General features: G+C 40.6%; 1 protein-coding gene across 1 annotated transcript in view; it reads left to right on the top strand.

The window, feature by feature from the left end:
- LOC104470068 (rho GTPase-activating protein 21-like) overlaps positions 1-16,404 on the top strand; it is a gene marked incomplete at its 5' end in the record, with an annotated part of 46,869 nt that extends 30,465 nt beyond the window's left edge. The window contains 11 exon segments of the mRNA XM_010084858.1: positions 83-219; positions 1,749-1,891; positions 1,986-2,141; positions 2,249-2,327; positions 2,843-2,916; positions 3,002-3,091; positions 7,892-8,017; positions 8,218-8,259; positions 8,578-8,683; positions 10,455-10,486; positions 13,840-16,404. Of these exon segments, the coding sequence (XP_010083160.1) occupies positions 83-219; positions 1,749-1,891; positions 1,986-2,141; positions 2,249-2,327; positions 2,843-2,916; positions 3,002-3,091; positions 7,892-8,017; positions 8,218-8,259; positions 8,578-8,683; positions 10,455-10,486; positions 13,840-15,573 (2,719 nt within the window).
- Between the last annotated feature and the right edge of the window lie 1,928 nt (positions 16,405-18,332).

The following is an 18,332-nucleotide window of genomic DNA, read 5'->3' as shown; positions in this document are numbered from 1 at the left end:
CATGCTGCCAGTAGTTTTTGTAGACTTGTTATCTAGCTTCTTTTTACTGAAGTAATATATCTTGTTTCAGTTCTTCAAGCAGCAAAACGGAGCCATCTCCCAAAACACCTCGCCAGAGTCTAAGTATCAGACAGACTCTGCTTGGAACTAAAGCAGAACAGAGGACCCAGAGTCCACATTCTCCTAAGGATGAGTCTGAAAGGAAGCTTCTCACTAAAGGTCTGTGTTTCGTATATTTCTTTAGTTCCTTATAGCTCCAGTGTGAGGCCATCGAGCTGCCTTTCTCAGGTTTTTCAAACTCATGAAGACACAGATGCAAAACAGCTATTAACTAGTTTGGTGTTTTTGTTTTTTTTTTTTAAAGCTGCAGCTCTAGTCAGTCATTTATTTTTAACTACTTCATTTAGATGTTCTCTTAAATATACTTCAGGTCTTCTCAGATCCCTGAAGCTTTTTATTCTCTCTCAACAGAGCTTTGGGGTTTTTTTTCCTACAGCTCCATGTAGTGTTAAGAGTAGTAAAATACAGGTGTTACTCTTCTTGTGACCAAAATTTTCCTAAGCTTTGGAAATAATTTTGTGAGTAATTCATACTTTTGTCTCCAGCTGACTTGGAAGTAACAATATAAAGTCATATTTTAAATATGCTATTAAGATACCAAAGTTTTCCACTAAAGTGTTTTAGAAGTAGAGAAGAACATTTTTATTTTTTTCTTAATCTTTAAAATACAGGAGTGAAACTGTCTTATTTTTTCCAGAATAAAATTAATGCCTGCTGGGTTCTAAAAAAGTCCAATGAGCTGTCACTGCAAACTTAGATCAGTAACTGAACTCCATCAAATAATGTCACAAGCTACTTTTTTTTTTTTTGGAATGTGTAAATGTATGGTATTTCTGATCAGACTGTGCTTGTAAGGATGTTGCATACAAATTCAGGCAACTGGCTGAGCAATCACTTTTGATCAACCACTTTTGAACAATTCAGTCTTGAATTTAAGCTGTGAGTGAATTCTGTCTTATGTTACCAAAAACATCCCTTTGCTCTTGCTGTGCTATAGATTATGTAACTAAATTGCAAATGTTAAGTAAATGTCAAATCTGTTGAAAGAATATTTCCAGAAATACTTAAATAAGAAGGAAATACTGTTGTGTTAGGTGACTTTCAGTACAGGATAAATGGGAATTCTAATTTGCTATGTGAATTGTATTGGAGAGATAAACAGAGGAACTGAACTTTTTATCTGATTTTTTTGACACATAATGCTTTTAAGTGTTTGGAGTCCTGTTTGGAATGATTTAGGAGTGACTAAAATCTGTTATTTTTTTGAAAGAGTATGTCTGCACAAGTTGTGAGCATGGCTGTATAGTTTCATAGGTATTTTGTGTAGCACTGTGTTCAGTAGACACTTAATCTTGATTTACTAAATTTAGATTATTTTTTAAAATGCAGTTTATGTTCCTTTAGTCTTAGAATGATGAAATCTACAGTACCATTCAGCTGTTTACTTTCCTAAATCTAAGGTGTATGTTCAAATGTGTCTTCTGAATTGCAGAAGAGTAAAGGTGTGTTTAAGACAGAGTAATTAGAGAGCTATTGCAGGAAGCTGGGCCAGTAGAAAAGGCAAAAATGCAGCAGGTGTCACTCGATCTTTGCAAATCTGTTACCTGTTTTCACAGTAGTTTTTGTGACTTAAATGGTCTTATTTTTCTTCTTTATTTTCTTGTTTCCATTATACTAACAACAAAAAGATGAGACAAGCCCACCAAAAGACAAGGGGACATGGAGAAAAGGCATTCCAAGCATTATGAGGAAGACATTTGAAAAGAAGCCATCTGCTGTAGGAACATTTGGTGTTCGACTAGATGACTGCCCCCCAGCTCATACCAACAAAGTATGGAAGGACAATTTTTCTTTCCATTGTGATTTGAAAATACTTTTTATATTAATTACTTTACAACGTATATACAACTTTTCTTTTCCTTCAGTATATTCCACTGATTGTTGATATATGCTGCAAACTGGTTGAAGAAAGAGGTCTTGAGTACACAGGTATTTACAGAGTACCTGGAAATAATGCTGCCATCTCAAGTATGCAAGAAGAGCTCAACAAAGGAATGACTGACATTGATGTTCATGATGATGTAAGTCTTTGATCACGCTATTTCCAGGTAGAACTCCCAAAAGCTACTGGTTGTGTTGTGATTGTAGTAATATAAAGCATGTCTGTCCTTTTCTTCTAAATGTGTAGAAGTGGCGAGACTTGAATGTTATAAGCAGTTTGCTGAAATCCTTCTTCAGAAAGCTCCCAGAACCTCTTTTTACCAATGGTAAGTTATTTACATTATGATTTTGTCTTTAGGAGTTACTGTTGAATGGTTGTCTTACAACTTCAAATGATTTCAGAGAAAATACAGAGGAATCATCATAACTCTGTAATGAATACTCTCTTTCTTCCTTAAAGAGCAGGGAGTCATAGTGATCATAGAGCTTAAAAATGAGGGCTGTAAATAGAATTTCTCAGATGGTGAAGGAATTATAAATTTGCAAAAAAAAAAAAAATATTAAACTTACAATTTTATTGTTGCAATATTCTGTGAAAGCTGTCTTTTTTCCCCACTGCCATTTTATTATACTATATACAATGTAATGGGATAATTTATGACTTCCAAAGGTCATTCATTCATATATATATATGTGTGTGTGTGTTACCTGTATTCACAGAGCGGGGAGGATGGGGCTGGGGAGTAAGGACGTATATATATAGTACAGATATAGATATATGTAAAACCTCATATATATATATATGTATATGAGATTAATTTCTGGGTTTTTTTTTAAACAGACAAATATGCAGATTTTATAGATGCTAATAGAAAAGAAGATCCTGTTGAACGTCTGAAAACACTGAAAAGACTGGTAAGCTGAAATCAAGTGTGTTGTAGGTGCACTGCACAATTAGCATTAAATGTTAAATGTTCTGAATAGTAATTGTTTATTTCAGATTCATGATTTACCTGAGCATCATTATGAGACTCTCAAGTTTCTTTCTGCACACCTGAAGACAGTAGCAGAGAACTCAGAAAAGAACAAGGTATCAGAAACAAAAGTATAATGTATTTTGGTTTGTTTCATTCATTAAGTATAGTTTTTGTGCAGTATTATTTATATTTAGGTGATAATTTAGATAATGTAGATAAAATTAAGACCTTTGCTATGTTGAGAAGATTTTTGGATTAGACTAAGGACTCCTGCAAAATACGCACCTGTTTAGTCTGAATTAAGTTTATTCAAACTGGTATTAATTCCTGTGGGAATAAATCCTAAATTTATCTCAAGTCTACAAATTTAATATAGTCCCATCTAGATGCCAATGAGAGTGTGCCTGGGCAGGGCACAGGTGAATGAGCCTGTTGGGAGAGGCTGTTGCAGCAGCTTTGTGCGTAGCCCAGGCTTCCTGGATGCTTGAGGAATTTTTAAGACTAGGACTTGCTGTAATTACTCGAATGTTTGATAACCCTGTAGGTGCTGGTTTGACTGGTTTTAAGAAAGAAAATTAATGATGTAAAGGGTGGTAGTTCGCCACTACAGGATTTTAGTGCACTGCTAAGAATAGCTTTTTGTCATTTCCATAGGATGGGGAAGAGTTAGTTTGCAATAAGGGCTTCTGTGCATGCTGTAATCCTACAGTAAATGCAAATAATAGTATCCCATTTTTTTACCTCTCAGGGAGGGGTAGCTGAATGCAAAGCTGTGCACAATATGGGTGTGCTTATGGATGCTTACCTAAGGGCAGGTAACATGGTGTGGATTGTTACTTGGCTACCAGTGTGCAGGGTATGGAAAAAAAATTGATGTGATTGATACTGTATAGAGGAACCTATGGCAAATCTTAAATAATTTAAAAAAAATACCAGAAAATGGCTCAGTTTGAATTAATATCATAGAAACATAAACTGGTTTGGGTTGGAAGGGACCTTAAAGACCATCTCATGGCAACCCTACTGCTATGGGCAGAGATACCTTCCACTAGACCAGGTTGCTCAAAGCCTCATCCAGCCTGGCCTTGAACACCTCCAGGGATGGGGCATCCACAGCTTCTCTGGGCAGCCTGTTCCAGTGCCTCACCACCCTCACAGTAAAAAAAAAAGTCTTCCTAATATCTAATATAAATTTAACGTCTTTCAGTTTAAAGCCATTATCCCTTGTCCTGTTGCTACATGCCCTTGTAAAAAGGCCCTCTCCAGCTTTCTTGTAGGCCCCCTTCAGATACTAAAAGGCTGCTATAAGGACTCCCTGGAGCCTTCTCTTCTCCAAGCTGAACAACCCTAACTCTCTCAGCCTATCTTCATAGAAAAATGCTCCAGGCCTCTGATAATTTTTGTGGCCCTCCTCTGGACTTGCTCCAACAGGTCCATGTCCTTCCTATGTTGGGTGGGCCCCAGAGCTGGATACAGTACTCCAGGTTGGATCTCATGAGAGCAGAGGGGGAGAATCACCTCCTTTGACTTGCTGGTCACGCTTCTTTTGATGCAGCCCAAGACATGGTAGGCCTTCTGGGCTGCAAGCGCACACTCCGGCTCATGTTCAGCTTCTCATCAACCAATACCCCCAAGTCCTTCTCCTCAGAGCTGCTCTCAATCCATTCTCTGCCCAGTCTGTATTTGTGCTTGGGATTGCCCCAACCCACATGCAGGACCTTGCTCTTGGTCTTGTTGAGCTTCATGAGGTTTGCATGGGCCCACCTCTCAAGCTTGTCAAGCTCCCTCTGGATGGCATCCCTTCTCTCCAGCTTGTCAACCATACCACACAGCTTGGTGTCGCTGGCAAACTTGCTGAGAGTGCACTCAATCCCACTGTCCATGTCTGTGATAAAGGTGTTAAACAACACCGGTCCCAATACCGACCTCTGTGTAACGCTACTCATCACTGCTGTCCACTTGGACGTTGAGCCATTGACCACAACTCTTTGAGTGTGACCATCCAGCCAATTCCTTGTCCACTGAGTGGTCCATCTGTCAAATCCATGTCTCTCCAATTTAAGAGACAAGGATGTTGTGGGACAGTGTCAAATGCTTTGCACAAGTCCAGGTAGATTATGTCAGTTGCTCTTCCCTTATCCACCAGTGCTGTAACCCCATCGTAGAAGGCCACCAAGTTTGTCAATTTGCCCTTAGTGAAGCCACGTTGGCTGTTACCAGTTACCTCCTTATTTTGCATGTGCCTTAGCATAGTTTCATGGAGGATCCTGCTCCATGATCTGGTCAGGCACAGAGGTGAGACTGACCAGCCTGTAGTTCCCCAGGTCTTCCTGTTTTTTCCTTTTTATAAACGGGGCTACGTTTCCCCTTTTTCAGTCAATGGGAACTTCACCAGACAGCCATGACTTCTCACATATCATGGATAGTGTCTTAGCAACTTCATCTGCCAGTTCCCTCAGGACCCATGGATGCTTCTCATCAGGTCTCATGGACTTGTGCATCTTCGTTTTCCTTAGATGTTATTGAACCTGATATTCTCCTACAGTGGCTGGTTCTTAATTCTGCCATTCCCTGCCGTTGCCTTGTGTGGCTTGAGCACTTTCTGGTGAAGGCTGAGGCAAAAAAGTAATTGAGTATCTCAGCATTCTCCATTTCCTGGGTAACCAGGTCTCCTGTTTCCTTCTGGAGAGGTTCCACATTTTCCCTAGTCTTCCTTTTATCACTGACATACCTATAGAAGCTTTTCTTGTTGCCCTTGACGTCCCTGTCCAGATTTAATTCTATCAGGGGCTTTCGCTTTCCTAACCTGATCTCTGGCTCCTTGCACAATTTCTCTCTATTCCTCCCAGGCTACCTGTCCTTGCTTCCACTGCTTGTAGGTTTCCTTTTTGTGTTGGAGTTTGTCCAGGAGTTCCTTGTTCATCCGTGGCCCTTTTGCCTGCCTTCCTCTTTGTTGGGCTGCAGCGCTCCTGAGCTTGGAGGAGGTGATCTGTGAATATTAGCCAGCTTTCTTGGGCCCCACCTCCTTCCAGGGCTTTGTCCCATGGTACTCTGCCAAGCAGGTCCCTGCAGAGGCCAAAGTCTGCTCTCCTGAAGCCCAGGGTAGTGAGGTTGCTGTGCACCCTCCTCACTGCCCTAAGGCTCTTGAACTCCACCATCTCATGGTCACTGCAGCCCAAGCTGCCCTTGAGCTTCACATTCCCCACCAGCCCTTCCTTGTTGGTGAGAACAAGGTCCAGCATAGCACCTCTCCTCATTGACTGCTCTATCCCTTGGAGAAGGAAGTTACTATCATCGCAATCCAGGACTTGGAGCACTTGCTTATGCTCTGCTGTCTTGTCACTCCAACAGATATTGGGGTGGTTGAAGTCCCCCATAAGGACTGGGGCTTGTGAACGTTAGGCTGCTTCTATATGTTTATAGAGGGCCTTATCTGCTTGGTCTTCCTGCTCGTGTGGCCTGTAGCAGACCTGCACTATAATGTCCCCTATACTTGCTCTCCCTTTAATCCTGACCCACAAGCTCTTGGTTGGCTCCTCATCCATCCCCAGGCAGAGTTCCATGCGCTCTGTCTGGTCACTGACATAGAGGGTGACACCCTTTCCTCGTCTGCCTGACCTGTCCTTGCTCAGGAGCCTGTATCCTGCCATTCCAACGCTCCAGCCATAGGAGCCATCCCACCACATCTCCGTGATGCCAATGAGATCATAGCCCTGCAGGTGTGCCCACATCTCTTAACTCCTCACACTATGTGCATTTGCATAGAGGCACTTCAGCCTCTATATGGTAGGTTCAACATCAGTTCTGCAAATAATACCTTCTAGTTAAACATGAAAGAAAAGTGTGTGTGTGTATAAAAAATATTTAACAAATTATAACCTTTAGTGGAATTATACCTGACATTATAAGGAAATAATAGTAAATGTCATTTTTAAGTACAATGCCCAAAGTAAACCTTTATTTATAATTTTATGGTTTTGATATGGTATATAAATGTTGTTTAAATAATATTATAGAATATATAAGGGTAAATGAGTGAGGTGATACTATGGTTGTATGATTTGTTGAAGGCTGCAATTCAAGTCAAAGGGAGCATTAGGGGCTTGTGTCACTGTGTTTGCGTCTTCCTTCTGGTAAGCACAAGGGTCTTGCCTCCTATATATTATTGGTCTATTCTGTGTCACAACAGTAAACTGTAAGTGAGAGAAGTAAGCAAAAATAGAAGGTACGTATTCTGCTGATGCTTTCTTGGAATTATTTGTCAGAGATGTAACATTAAAAGAAAATTAAGTAGACAATTAATGTTGTGGTATGATTTAATATGATGAATAACTCATGAGTCTATCTCATGAATAGATGTGTTGGGTCTATGATATTGGTCGCTGCCACCTCCACCAAAGTAGCTGCAAATTGAGTGACCTCTTTGTCAATAGACATAATACAGTATTTGATTACCAGCTTAATTTTTCATGTGTCATGTAAACATTTTCAGGGGAAAAAAAAGCATGGAACTACCAATGCCTTTTTATTAAAAAAAAAAAAATAAATCTTAAAACATCTATGTTTCTAAAGGAAAAAAAAATCTTTAAGGGAAGGAAAAAATAAAGATCCCCAGAAAGTGTCAAGAATATGTCTGAGTTCTTGAGTTTTCTGTGTTTGTGGAGCTATTTACTTGCAATGGGTTAAGGAAAGTTGAATTTTGAATTGCAGACATGTTGGGTGATTTATTGCAGCTGTGTATAGGAGAGTTTTAGTGTAGTGTACCTGAGTCAGCAATGTGTTTTTAAAAACCTTTTCTTTGTTATTACTTAAAATGGTTCTCAGATATTAATAGTGTTATATTAATGTATTTAGCCCATGTTATTGCATTTTCTCATTGTAAAAGTATGATATGGAAATATTTCATTTCTTAGATGGAACCAAGAAACCTGGCAATAGTATTTGGTCCAACACTTGTGAGGACATCTGATGATAACATGACACACATGGTTACGCACATGCCAGACCAATATAAAATTGTAGAAACACTCATCCAAAAAGTAAGTGGATGCATTTCATTATTTAAAAAATAAGATCATACACAGGTCGACCAGCTTTTCTCTTAGTGAGACGGTTTGGGACTGGTGTTTATCCTTTGAACTCCAGGATATTGTTTTTAGCAATATCAGTGTTTGATTTTTTCCACATTTGGGTTTTGTGTTTCCTGTGGGGTTTTCACCTTTTTTATTTTAAATTGTAGCATGACTGGTTTTTCACAGAAGATGATGCTGAAGAACCTTTTGTAAGTATTGTGTCATAAATATTTGTTCTAATTATCTTAGTTGAGAATCTGCCTCTAGAATGTCTGCATATTTTATATTGCATCACTGCATGGTTTGCTCTTCAGAAGCACCTTACCTTTCCAGTCCTTGCAGTAATGATTAAAAAAAAAAAAAACCAAAACATGCATTTGTTTTAAAAGCATGAAGCAAAATGGGAAAATAAGAACGTGTGAGGAAAGCGTGTCCTCAGGTGAATAATGCAATTTTGTAAATGCTTTTGAATCATAATAAACTATTTGTGAAACGATGATGAAGAGATCTTTGTTTATTAACTATAGACGACAGTTCAGGAGGAAAACACTGTAGAATCTCAGCCAGTGCCAAACATAGATCATTTACTCACCAACATTGGAAGAACGGGAGTGTCTCCTGGAGACGTATCAGGTAACTTGCCTGGACAGTGTTAGTCCATAGGCTAGAAAAACCTTGTTAGCTCACTGTAATTCTCTCTTCCTATTTTCTTTTACTAATAAACTGTTTCTCTCTTTTCCAAAAGATCATTAACACTTCTTAAAGACTTGAATTGTTGATAATCATGCATGATATAATTTGGAAAACTTTGTTGTCTAACAGGAATATAATCATTAAAAGATGAGGCTTGCACATACTATTTTATTTATTCACAGTAACCCATGCAATCATCATCGTGAGGTGAAGCAGATACGCTGCTGTAAAGTGGTTTGTTGTGATGGCAGAAAGACTGATCTTCAGTGGTGTTCTAATATTGCGCCTTCCCAATGTTAGGAATGCAAAAAATTGAGTTATGTTTTATTGTCAAGCGATGGACACTTTAAGTATGTTTGCAGTATGTCTATACTAAAGCTGATTTCCTTCTGTTTATAAATGCCATCCTCTTTTGTGGCTAAGGACAAGCATTGCAGGCTCTTTTTTGGTGACTTTTATCCCCCCTCCCTTCACTATACTATTGCACTAACCCAGCATGTTGTATCCCACAAATGTTATCCCTTCATCTCTAGCTTTTCAGTTTTCAAAGGGTTTTTCAGCACTTACTGAAACAGTCACTTTATACTGATGTTGTAACAGGCGAAGTGGGAGGAGTCTATCACACGGTGATGTCATTAATGGATTCTGTGATGTCACTGATGGACAGCTGGAACTGTAGGAAGAAGGAGGACTGTTGCCCACACTGTAGCTGCCTTGTCTGCAGAAACCCCCGTTTCTTGTAAATGGAAAAAAAAAAAAAAGTTGATCTGTACTGTAAATTTTATTTTAAGAGTATTTTAAACAGATCAATGCTACTTTTTAAAAGTTTTTCTGCTGTTTCTTGTTATCTCTGAAGCAGACCCTGAGGAGAAATAGCATGGTATGGTCTACCAGTCTTTCTAGTCATAAAGCATTAGCCATGTGTCGAAAAGGGGCGTGGCAGGGGGCTCAGCTCTTTCTTCCTAGGGAGAAAGTCCCTAAAGCTGGAACAGATCTAAGTTCATGTTTTTTAGTCATTGTGCTAGCCCCTTCCTACCCCCTTTATAATTGTATAATCTTGGGTTTTGCAAGACAGTAAAACTATGGTGTCCATTTTTCATTTCATAATAGCACTTGTTGTAGAAACGTACAAAACTCTGGTGGTTACTGAAATCTAGTAAATTTAAAAATAAAATTTTACCTATATGTAGTCAGAGGTGGAGAGAGATGTGTAATTGGGGTTTTACACACCAAATATGACTTAATTGCTTTAAAACCTCACAAAAAGACTGTGACTACATGAACCATGATTTGTACCTAGGGCAGCCAACAGTACTAAGACACTGAATTTTGCTTTGTGTATCCTGAATCTCAGGAGAGTACCTGGTACGATCCTGAAAAGGTCTCTCGGCTGTGGTTTTGCAGGGGCCGTATACTTAAAACATCGAATAAACATTAGTATTTCTGTTTTTTATTTAGAAGAACAGGGCTCCTTTGCCATTCCTGTCATTGAGCTGGTTCTGCCTACAATTCACAGCATCCTTTCATGGCGGTGGCTTTCTGTGGTGCAGCTTGCATCTTTGTGAGCTCTGACTATTCACTCTGTTCTGGTTTTTATTTGCTTCACATTTTGTTCTGTGCTTGTCTTTTTCCATAAGTCCAGCATTGTCTGTAGCAACAGTGAAAAAATTGCACAGAACTGAGCAGAGTTGTTTGTTTTATTTTTTCACAGATTCCGCTACTAGTGACTCAGCAAAATCTAAGGTAAATCATTTTGTGCAATCATGTAGTTATAAGCTTCTGAAACCTGTTAGGTATTTGCTTGCTTTGTTAAAATGCTTACAGTATGCAGATATACTAAGAGCTTATGTAGAATTTTTTGAATAAGTGGTAATACTGTTTGCTAATCAAATAATTTTAAAGTGTTACATTGGAAAAGTATCACTTGTTGTCAGTTAGCTGCATCTGCCAAAGCAGTCAGCTGCACACATAAATAGCTTTGTTCCAAACTCTTGTAATTGTGAGTGCTTACCTGCTTTTTGCATCTAATTTAGTAGGGTTAAATGTTCATAGTATGTTCCCTGTCATTGCTGGCACAGTACTTATTCTGAGATGCTATTTGTGTTTCCCTATTTTACTGAAAAAGTATATGGACAATTTAGCCTTTTGTTGCTCAGAAGGTAGTATCTTCTCCTCGTACAGGAAGCCAGAGGCTGTGGTTAAAGAGGTTGTGTTTTTGCTATGCAAAATTTCCTTAGGAAGTAGTGCTGTGCTTGGGAGGAGAGCCTAGTAGATGGGGGGGAATAAGACTGGAACGTGGGCAGTTAGTTCCATCCTCAATTTAGTGACAGAGTTGTCATCTGACCCATGGACAAATCTTTCATACTCTTAGGCTGTTGTTCAGTAGTTGCTAACCCTGGATGTCTGTAGAACCAGGTGATAGGGCAGCATGCAGTTGACCTCGGTCAGCTGTAAGCACGATACAGCTTTATGCTGGTGTGCGTTGTAGGTGTGTCACTGATGCCCCCACTTTGAGCTGAGAACAGGACTTCATGCGTCCTCCTGGTTCACTGTTGAGATGCCAGCCCAGCTGCTTTATGGGGATGCTTGGTGTCTCAGCCACTACCTCAGAAAAGCCCGACTTCCAGGACACCGTGTCACACTGCCTGTGCCAGGATGCTGCGCTGTTTGCAGGTTGCCTCTCGCTGACCACCACCTGTGAGCGGCACAGAGCAATAGCATCAGTCAGGCCACGGTCGTGGGCCTGTGAGCAGCAGTGCAGCTGCATGCATGTTGCCTGGGCCAGGAGCCCTGCTTACAGCAGGACATGTTCCAAGTAGAGCTTCAGCTGGCTGCGTTGCTTGATATCCTTCAGGGTGAGAAGGACATGGACCTGTTGCTAACCCATGGAAAAATGCACAGTGCTCACTGATCCTTTATGGGGACAGTAGCTAATGCAATAGTGCCATTTGAGCAGTGAGAAGAATTGCTGTGGTCACTTGGAAAATGGTGAGTGCCAGCATGCAGTGGTCCATTGCCAGTCAGTTTTGGATTGGTGCTCGTCTGCCGGCACAGCAAGTCAGAGCTGTCACCTGCTGTCCTGAAGGTTCTTTGTCCGTGCTGCCTGTAGGTGGTCACTGTGCAGGAGACTAGGCAGTCATTGTGCAGGCTTCTCATCTGCTTGTTTCCTTGGGTGCTCTCAGCAAGACTTGATGCGTGTCTTCTGCCCACCCTGTCCTGATCTCCGAGCTCTGCATCAAGAATGTGGTATATTCTCTGTCACACAGCAGGAGGTTCTCCATAACCATGAATGTTTTTGTTACTGTTGGTTGAGTAGAGTCTCTCCCAACTTTTTTCCTGTCTATGTTCACATGAACAACGTAGTGCATCTTTGCTGAGGCTGTCATGGTCAGTATAGCCACTGTATTACTGTATGGCTGGCTGTATGTTCAACCTTGGCTTGTCAAGTCATATAGTGGCAGTTTTCACCATTGCCAGCACCTCCTTAATTTCTGAGGAGATAGTGAATAGGAATGAAATTTGCACCAGGAAAAAGTTGTTTGAGCAAAAATACTAAATGCACTGTGTCTGTTCAGTACTCTGCTTTTATGGCCAGTGCAGTTATGCTACACTACTAGGCATCCTGCAGCAGTTCACTGTCACATCAGGGCTGTGATTCTGTGCTTTTGGAGCAGAGAAGTATCTTGTTGGACAGTAGCTGAGGAGTTAGATGATGACTAGTGTGCGTGGGCTTTGCCTTTTTCCTTAAGCTTATTCTCTTATCTAGGTATCTGCAATCACTAGATGGTCATTTCAGTAATGATGTCCCCAACCTTTTGTTAAAACTGTTGCCATGATGATAGCTCTTCCCTCAACTTTTCCTCTCCCTCTCTGAAGTGCTGCATAGTCGAAGACTTTTTCAGCATAGCCCATCAGTGCTGGTCTGCTTCCCTCAGGTCAGAGGCAGGCTGGACATCTGAACGTGGCAGGTGGTCAGGTAGCTGACACCTAGGCTGTCGTTGTTGAGTGCTAGACAGATGTCAAAGTTGAACCCCACTATGTTAAAGGCCTCCAATGTGAGGAACTGCCCTTTTCGGGAGATACCATTGCTGTGTTCTTTTCTTAGTCTGCAGTGTGCAAACCACACTGGTCACCAGTCAAAGACAGGGCGGTACCTGCCCTGAACCTCCTGCTTTTTTTAAAGGTGGCAGTGGGGTAGTAAGCAGGAAGAAATACATAGCATTGAGGTGGCTAGGGGGTAATGTCAGTGTAGTTGAAAAATATTTTTAAATTAATTTTATAAAATGGAATAATTGGGCTTGTCCCATTTTTCCTTCTGTGCAGTTCTAAAGGCAGATTCCTCAAAAGGCAGGAAGAAGTTTTTCTGTTAATTTCCTATACTTGCACCTAAATTAGGGGTTTGTGTAGCTTTCATTGTATTGGTACTATTGAATTGATATGGTTTAAACACTCAGCCTGAAAGGTGAAAGATCAAATGAAAAATAGGTTGAGAAATTAGCCTTCCCACATAGGTAAGACATGTTGAAAGAACAGACTGAAACCACACCCTTGGGACCTCATTTGTGAAGCAATTTCTGTTGCAAGCCATTCTTGGAAAGCTTGCCTTGCTGTCATTGTATTGGTACTATTGAATTGATATGGTTTAAACACTCAGCCTGAAAGGTGAAAGATCAAATGAAAAATAGGTTGAGAAATTAGCCTTCCCACATAGGTAAGACATGTTGAAAGAACAGACTGAAACCACACCCTTGGGACCTCATTTGTGAAGCAATTTCTGTTGCAAGCCATTCTTGGAAAGCTTGCCTTGCTGTAATTGAGCCTGCTGTATTAGTTGGTCAAAAAATAAATAGCTGTATATAGAAGCTAGTGTTTGTCAAGGGATTCAGATGAATAGTGGAATTCTCAGGATGAATATTGACAACTTGGGGAATGTCATGTAGACTACAGAAAGAGCATGGAAATATTTCCTGAATAAAGATAGGCTTTCTGCTCTGAAGTTTGGGATATGTTTTTAAGTCTCAGGCTAACAAATGTTTTTGTGATTTCTAATCATGCCCTCTCCCTTTCTTCTTCTTCTTTTTTTTTTTTTTTAACAGGGTTCTTGGGGTTCTGGAAAGGATCAGTATAGCAAGGAACTGCTTGTGTCCTCCATTTTTGCAGCAGCTAGTCGCAAGCGGAAAAAAACAAAAGAGAAGCCACAACCAAGCAGCTCAGAGGATGAGTTGGATAATGTGTTTTTCAAGAAGGAGCTTGCAGAACAATCTCGTGGTGACACAACAAAAGAGGACATAGCTAAAGGGGAATATGAAAGAGAGAGAGACATAGGGAGAAAACAGAGGATGTTTGTCCTGAAGGAAAAAGAGAACAGCAGTAAAAAAGATGCGAATGTTGTAAAGGACGAAAAGAAAACATTAAAGAAAGAAAGCATCCTGTCAGAGGAACCTTCACTGCCTTACCATGACAAATGTACAAAATCACCAAATCTCGGCTGTCTGCAAACCACACAGAAGAATAAGCCCAAAACATCTATTTCACAATCTTCTTCCCAGGTTGAGGAGACAGTGTCTGACTCCGGCACTATGCTTAGCACTTCCTCCCAGGCGTCCCAGCACAGGTACTCATGCAGAAAAGTAGCCAGCCCTGACATTAAACACAGTGAGTTTTTAGCAGCTGATGTTAGTTCCATCACCTCAGATTACTCAACTACTTCATCTACTATGTGTCTAACTGGTTTAGATGCCAGTATGCTGAGCCCTGAGGTGCAGTCGGTAACAGAAAGCAAGGGAGAAGATGCTGATGATGAAAGAAGTGAACTGATCAGTGAAGGGCGTCCTATGGAGACAGACAGTGAGAGTGACTTCCCTGTCTTTGCCACCAGTGCTGCTGCTGAACGGCTGTCCAAGGGAAAGGTTTCAGAAGTGGTCAAGACAAGTCGGAGGAACTCTGAAGAAAGCGAAGTAAGTTGTACTGAGGGAAGTTCAACACCAAAGTTAGAGAGTCGCAGACTTTTTAGCTCACACAAACTTATTGAATGTGATACACTGTCTAGGAGGAAGTCTTCACGGCACAAAACAGACAGTGAGGGTTCAGGGGATGCAAAGAGTGAGAAGGACTTGCCTACTGTGACCAAAATGTTTGACATAATGAAAAAAGGAAGATCGACGAGCAGTTTAGCTACATCAGCCAGAAGTGAGGCTGACAAACAAGAACCTACCTGGAGGCTTAAAATTACAGATAGGTTAAAGCTGCGACTCAAATCATCAGCAGATGACATGTTTGGAGTTGGGAATCAAAAAGCTAACTCTGCAGAGACCGCAAAGAGAAAAAATATCAGGCGAAGGCATACACTTGGAGGACAGAGGGATTTCGCTGAAATAAGTCTCCTGAATGATTTGAAAGCTCAAGAGCCAAGTCAGAGTAGAGAGAAAGAATCTGAGCTTTCAGCTGTGAATCGGTTGAAGCCAAAATGTCCAGCGCAGGACCTCTCGATCTCAGATTGGCTTGCACGAGAACGTTTACGCACTAGCACAACTGACCTTAATACGGGTGAAACTGGAAAGCCCAGACTTGAGAACACTAGCTTAGCAGATGTATCAAAGGTAGATCTGCCTTCATCTGCAGAGATGCCGGCAGATGAAGGCAGTTCTTCCAGCAGCTTGACTTTAATTAATAGAACACCACCTTCGGGACCATTTCAGCCACCAGACCAGGTAAATGGTGAAAATTATCAGAATATGAACAAAAACAACTTTAGCCCAGCAGTTGATGCCCATCCTCATAAACTGTCTGGGACCCAAGTGGTTAGATCTCGATTCTACCAGTATCTTTGAAACGGGGAGATATGTCCACTACAGCAATTCATTAACTTACTGTTCTACTCCCGGTAACTGTGTGTATGTGTGTGTGTGTACATATATATATTTTTTTCCTGTACTGTTGTTGTTATGCAGCCTCCATTTGGGCTGGTTTCATCAATATGCTCTGTGGAACGTCTTCACAGTGCATTACCACAGCCAGAAGAACACTAAAGTTAAAGTATATATATATATATTTTAAGAAAAAGTATATTTGATGGCTGCATACAAATGTTGAACAAAGCATCTGATGCAACATGCTGTGTAGTGTATACATGGTTTTCTGACTGAGAGTTGGCCTGACATTAGTATGCAGAAAAATTGTTCTTTTGGTTTAGTCACTAACAAGTGCCTCATCATAAATTCATTTGGTTTGTTAGGGTGCCATATTGTTAAATTAGAGAAACTTATTACAAACAAATGAATGCATTTTACTGTTAAAGAGTTTCATTACATTTTACAAATGTTAACACAGGTGGCTACAGAGCTTCCATTCCTTAGGCATTCCAGTAAATATTGGAGTTTTATATTTCCAATTTTAATACAGATTTTGAGTTTTATGTGACTTGAATTTTTAATCTTTCTGTAAAATAAGTAACTTAAATGTACATATTACATGTGTATCTTTTCTTCAGATACCAGATTTGATATAAATGTTGTAACATAGGCGTGTAGATAGTGGATACTGGATGGAACTGGTTTCTTTTATTGAGAATATAATTCTGCATGAAGACCTAATGAATCCAAACCTGTATCATGCCTGTGTGCATACCCACTTAAACACTGGAAATAAAATTGTTTTGGTGACTCTGTGTGATGCAAATTCATTGTAATGAACAGTTTTAAAATGTCATGTTTACAAGTTGCAGTCAGCGGCTGCCCTTAGGCTCACAAAACCCACAGTTGCTCTTTTTAAAGTCTTGTTTGTGGGACAGGACCATGGAGGTTAGTAGATGAGAGAGGGGGTTCAGTTGGTGAAATATTTTCATCCTGATATGTATTCTGATTCAGGGGTATGTAGCAAGTTGGTTTATGTTTAATATGCTGGTTTTGTAGCACGGAAAGAAACATGTCCATTATCATCCCCAACTCATGAAGAGTAAATACCAGTATCTGCCAGTCAAAATGTTACTGTAGTATGGGTCCTCTTATAGTTGTAACTACAAGGACGAGTTTCTACACTAAAAACCCTTCCGTGTGTGAACTCTCTACTAGTTGTATTTTTTTCTTCTATTTTCTTGCATACCTACTTGAAAACACACAGAAGCTGTTCATCCCTTTGGGTATTCCCAGATCTTACACTGTCACTTCCTTGGCAGAGGATTAAACCTGTATTGATGATAAATAAGCAGTGAATATCCTGAGCATCTACCTGTGTCCTGTTACTGAGAAGAGAACGAATTACAGTAACTAGGATGTGTAGGGACACGGTTGTGAGCAGCCTTTGTTTCCAAAGGGACTGGAACTGTCCCATGTTTTGATTTACTGTGTTTTGATTCTTGTGCGAAATCATTATAAACACTGGTTGTCAAGAAAAACATCGAATATGTCGGTTAAACATCTGTGAAATTTCTTGCCACATAGCTGTGTGCATCTAGTACCAATTCACGTAAGTATGAATCATTCTTGCAGTCTCCTTGCAAACTAGTGAACAGGAAGCCAGATGCTTTAGCAGCATTGGTGTGTGCAGTGCGAGGAAGAATCGGGTATGCTTTGTGAAACAGAGTAATTGAGGATTATTTTTGTTTCAGCCCTAATAGTAAAGTGTATTTGAACAAGAGATTTCAAAATACGGTGGTGTGATGCCTCTGTCATGCTATTCATCAGCAAATACCCATTGTCTCTTCCTGGAGGCATGTTTTGTCCCATCATTAGCCTCGGAAGCTTGTTAGAGGCGCATTGAGCATCCGTAGTAAGTCTCGGGGGTCTTCTTGATGAAGCAGTATATCAGAGGTACACAGGGGTCCTGGGGGTCTATGTCTTACTCTGATTTGACAGACGTTTTGATGGATTAAGTTAATTTTCATTTTCTCATGTTTATAGATAACTAGTGACTTTAATTCCTGAGTCTAGATGCATGGCTGTCAGTTCTGATGCTTGAGAACACAGAACTTTTATTGTATTGACTGGATCAGAGCACAAGATCTTTTGAAAAATTAGTAACTTCAAACCAAACCAAAACCAACCCACAAAGCAGGAGTTGTATGGGCTGACAAAGCCATAGGTACAAATTTAGGGCCTTGGCAGCCCCTGTGGTGTCTTCTGCTGCCGCACTGGCTGCGTGGCAGCTGCAGAGCAGTTGCAGAAGGAACTTGGACCAAAGTCAGGGATATCTTTGGGGGTGTAAGAGAAGGATTGCGGCAATTCCGACCTCACTGCCTTGCCCTCTCCATGTAAATAGGGTCTGGGAGGAGATGATCTGTCAGGCAGAGTGGGAGGGAGGGAAGGTCTGGGAAGCACTTGACTCGAAGGGGAGATGCAGGGAGCAGTCTGTCAGGTGCCTCAGGGACAGGTGATCATTGAGCTCCACCTGAAGAAAGCAGCATGTGACAGCGTATTTGAGGCTGGGAAAAACGCCGATCCTTGTTCTGCTCTTTGAAGACTGACAAGATTTGGGGCCACCTTGAATTCTGGCCAATGTGGCAACTGAGATGACATTTTTTAGGAGCCATTGCTATGTAACAGCAGCTACTTGAGACTCTATGGTGCTTTTTCCTTTTTTTTTTTTTTTTTTC

This window comes from Pterocles gutturalis, unplaced genomic scaffold, assembly GCF_000699245.1.
Source record: "Pterocles gutturalis isolate BGI_N339 unplaced genomic scaffold, ASM69924v1 scaffold16305, whole genome shotgun sequence".
NCBI classification, from domain to species: Eukaryota; Metazoa; Chordata; class Aves; order Pterocliformes; family Pteroclidae; genus Pterocles; species Pterocles gutturalis.
Note: the sequence above shows the minus strand (reverse complement) of the source record. Positions and strands in the feature narration are given on the sequence as shown.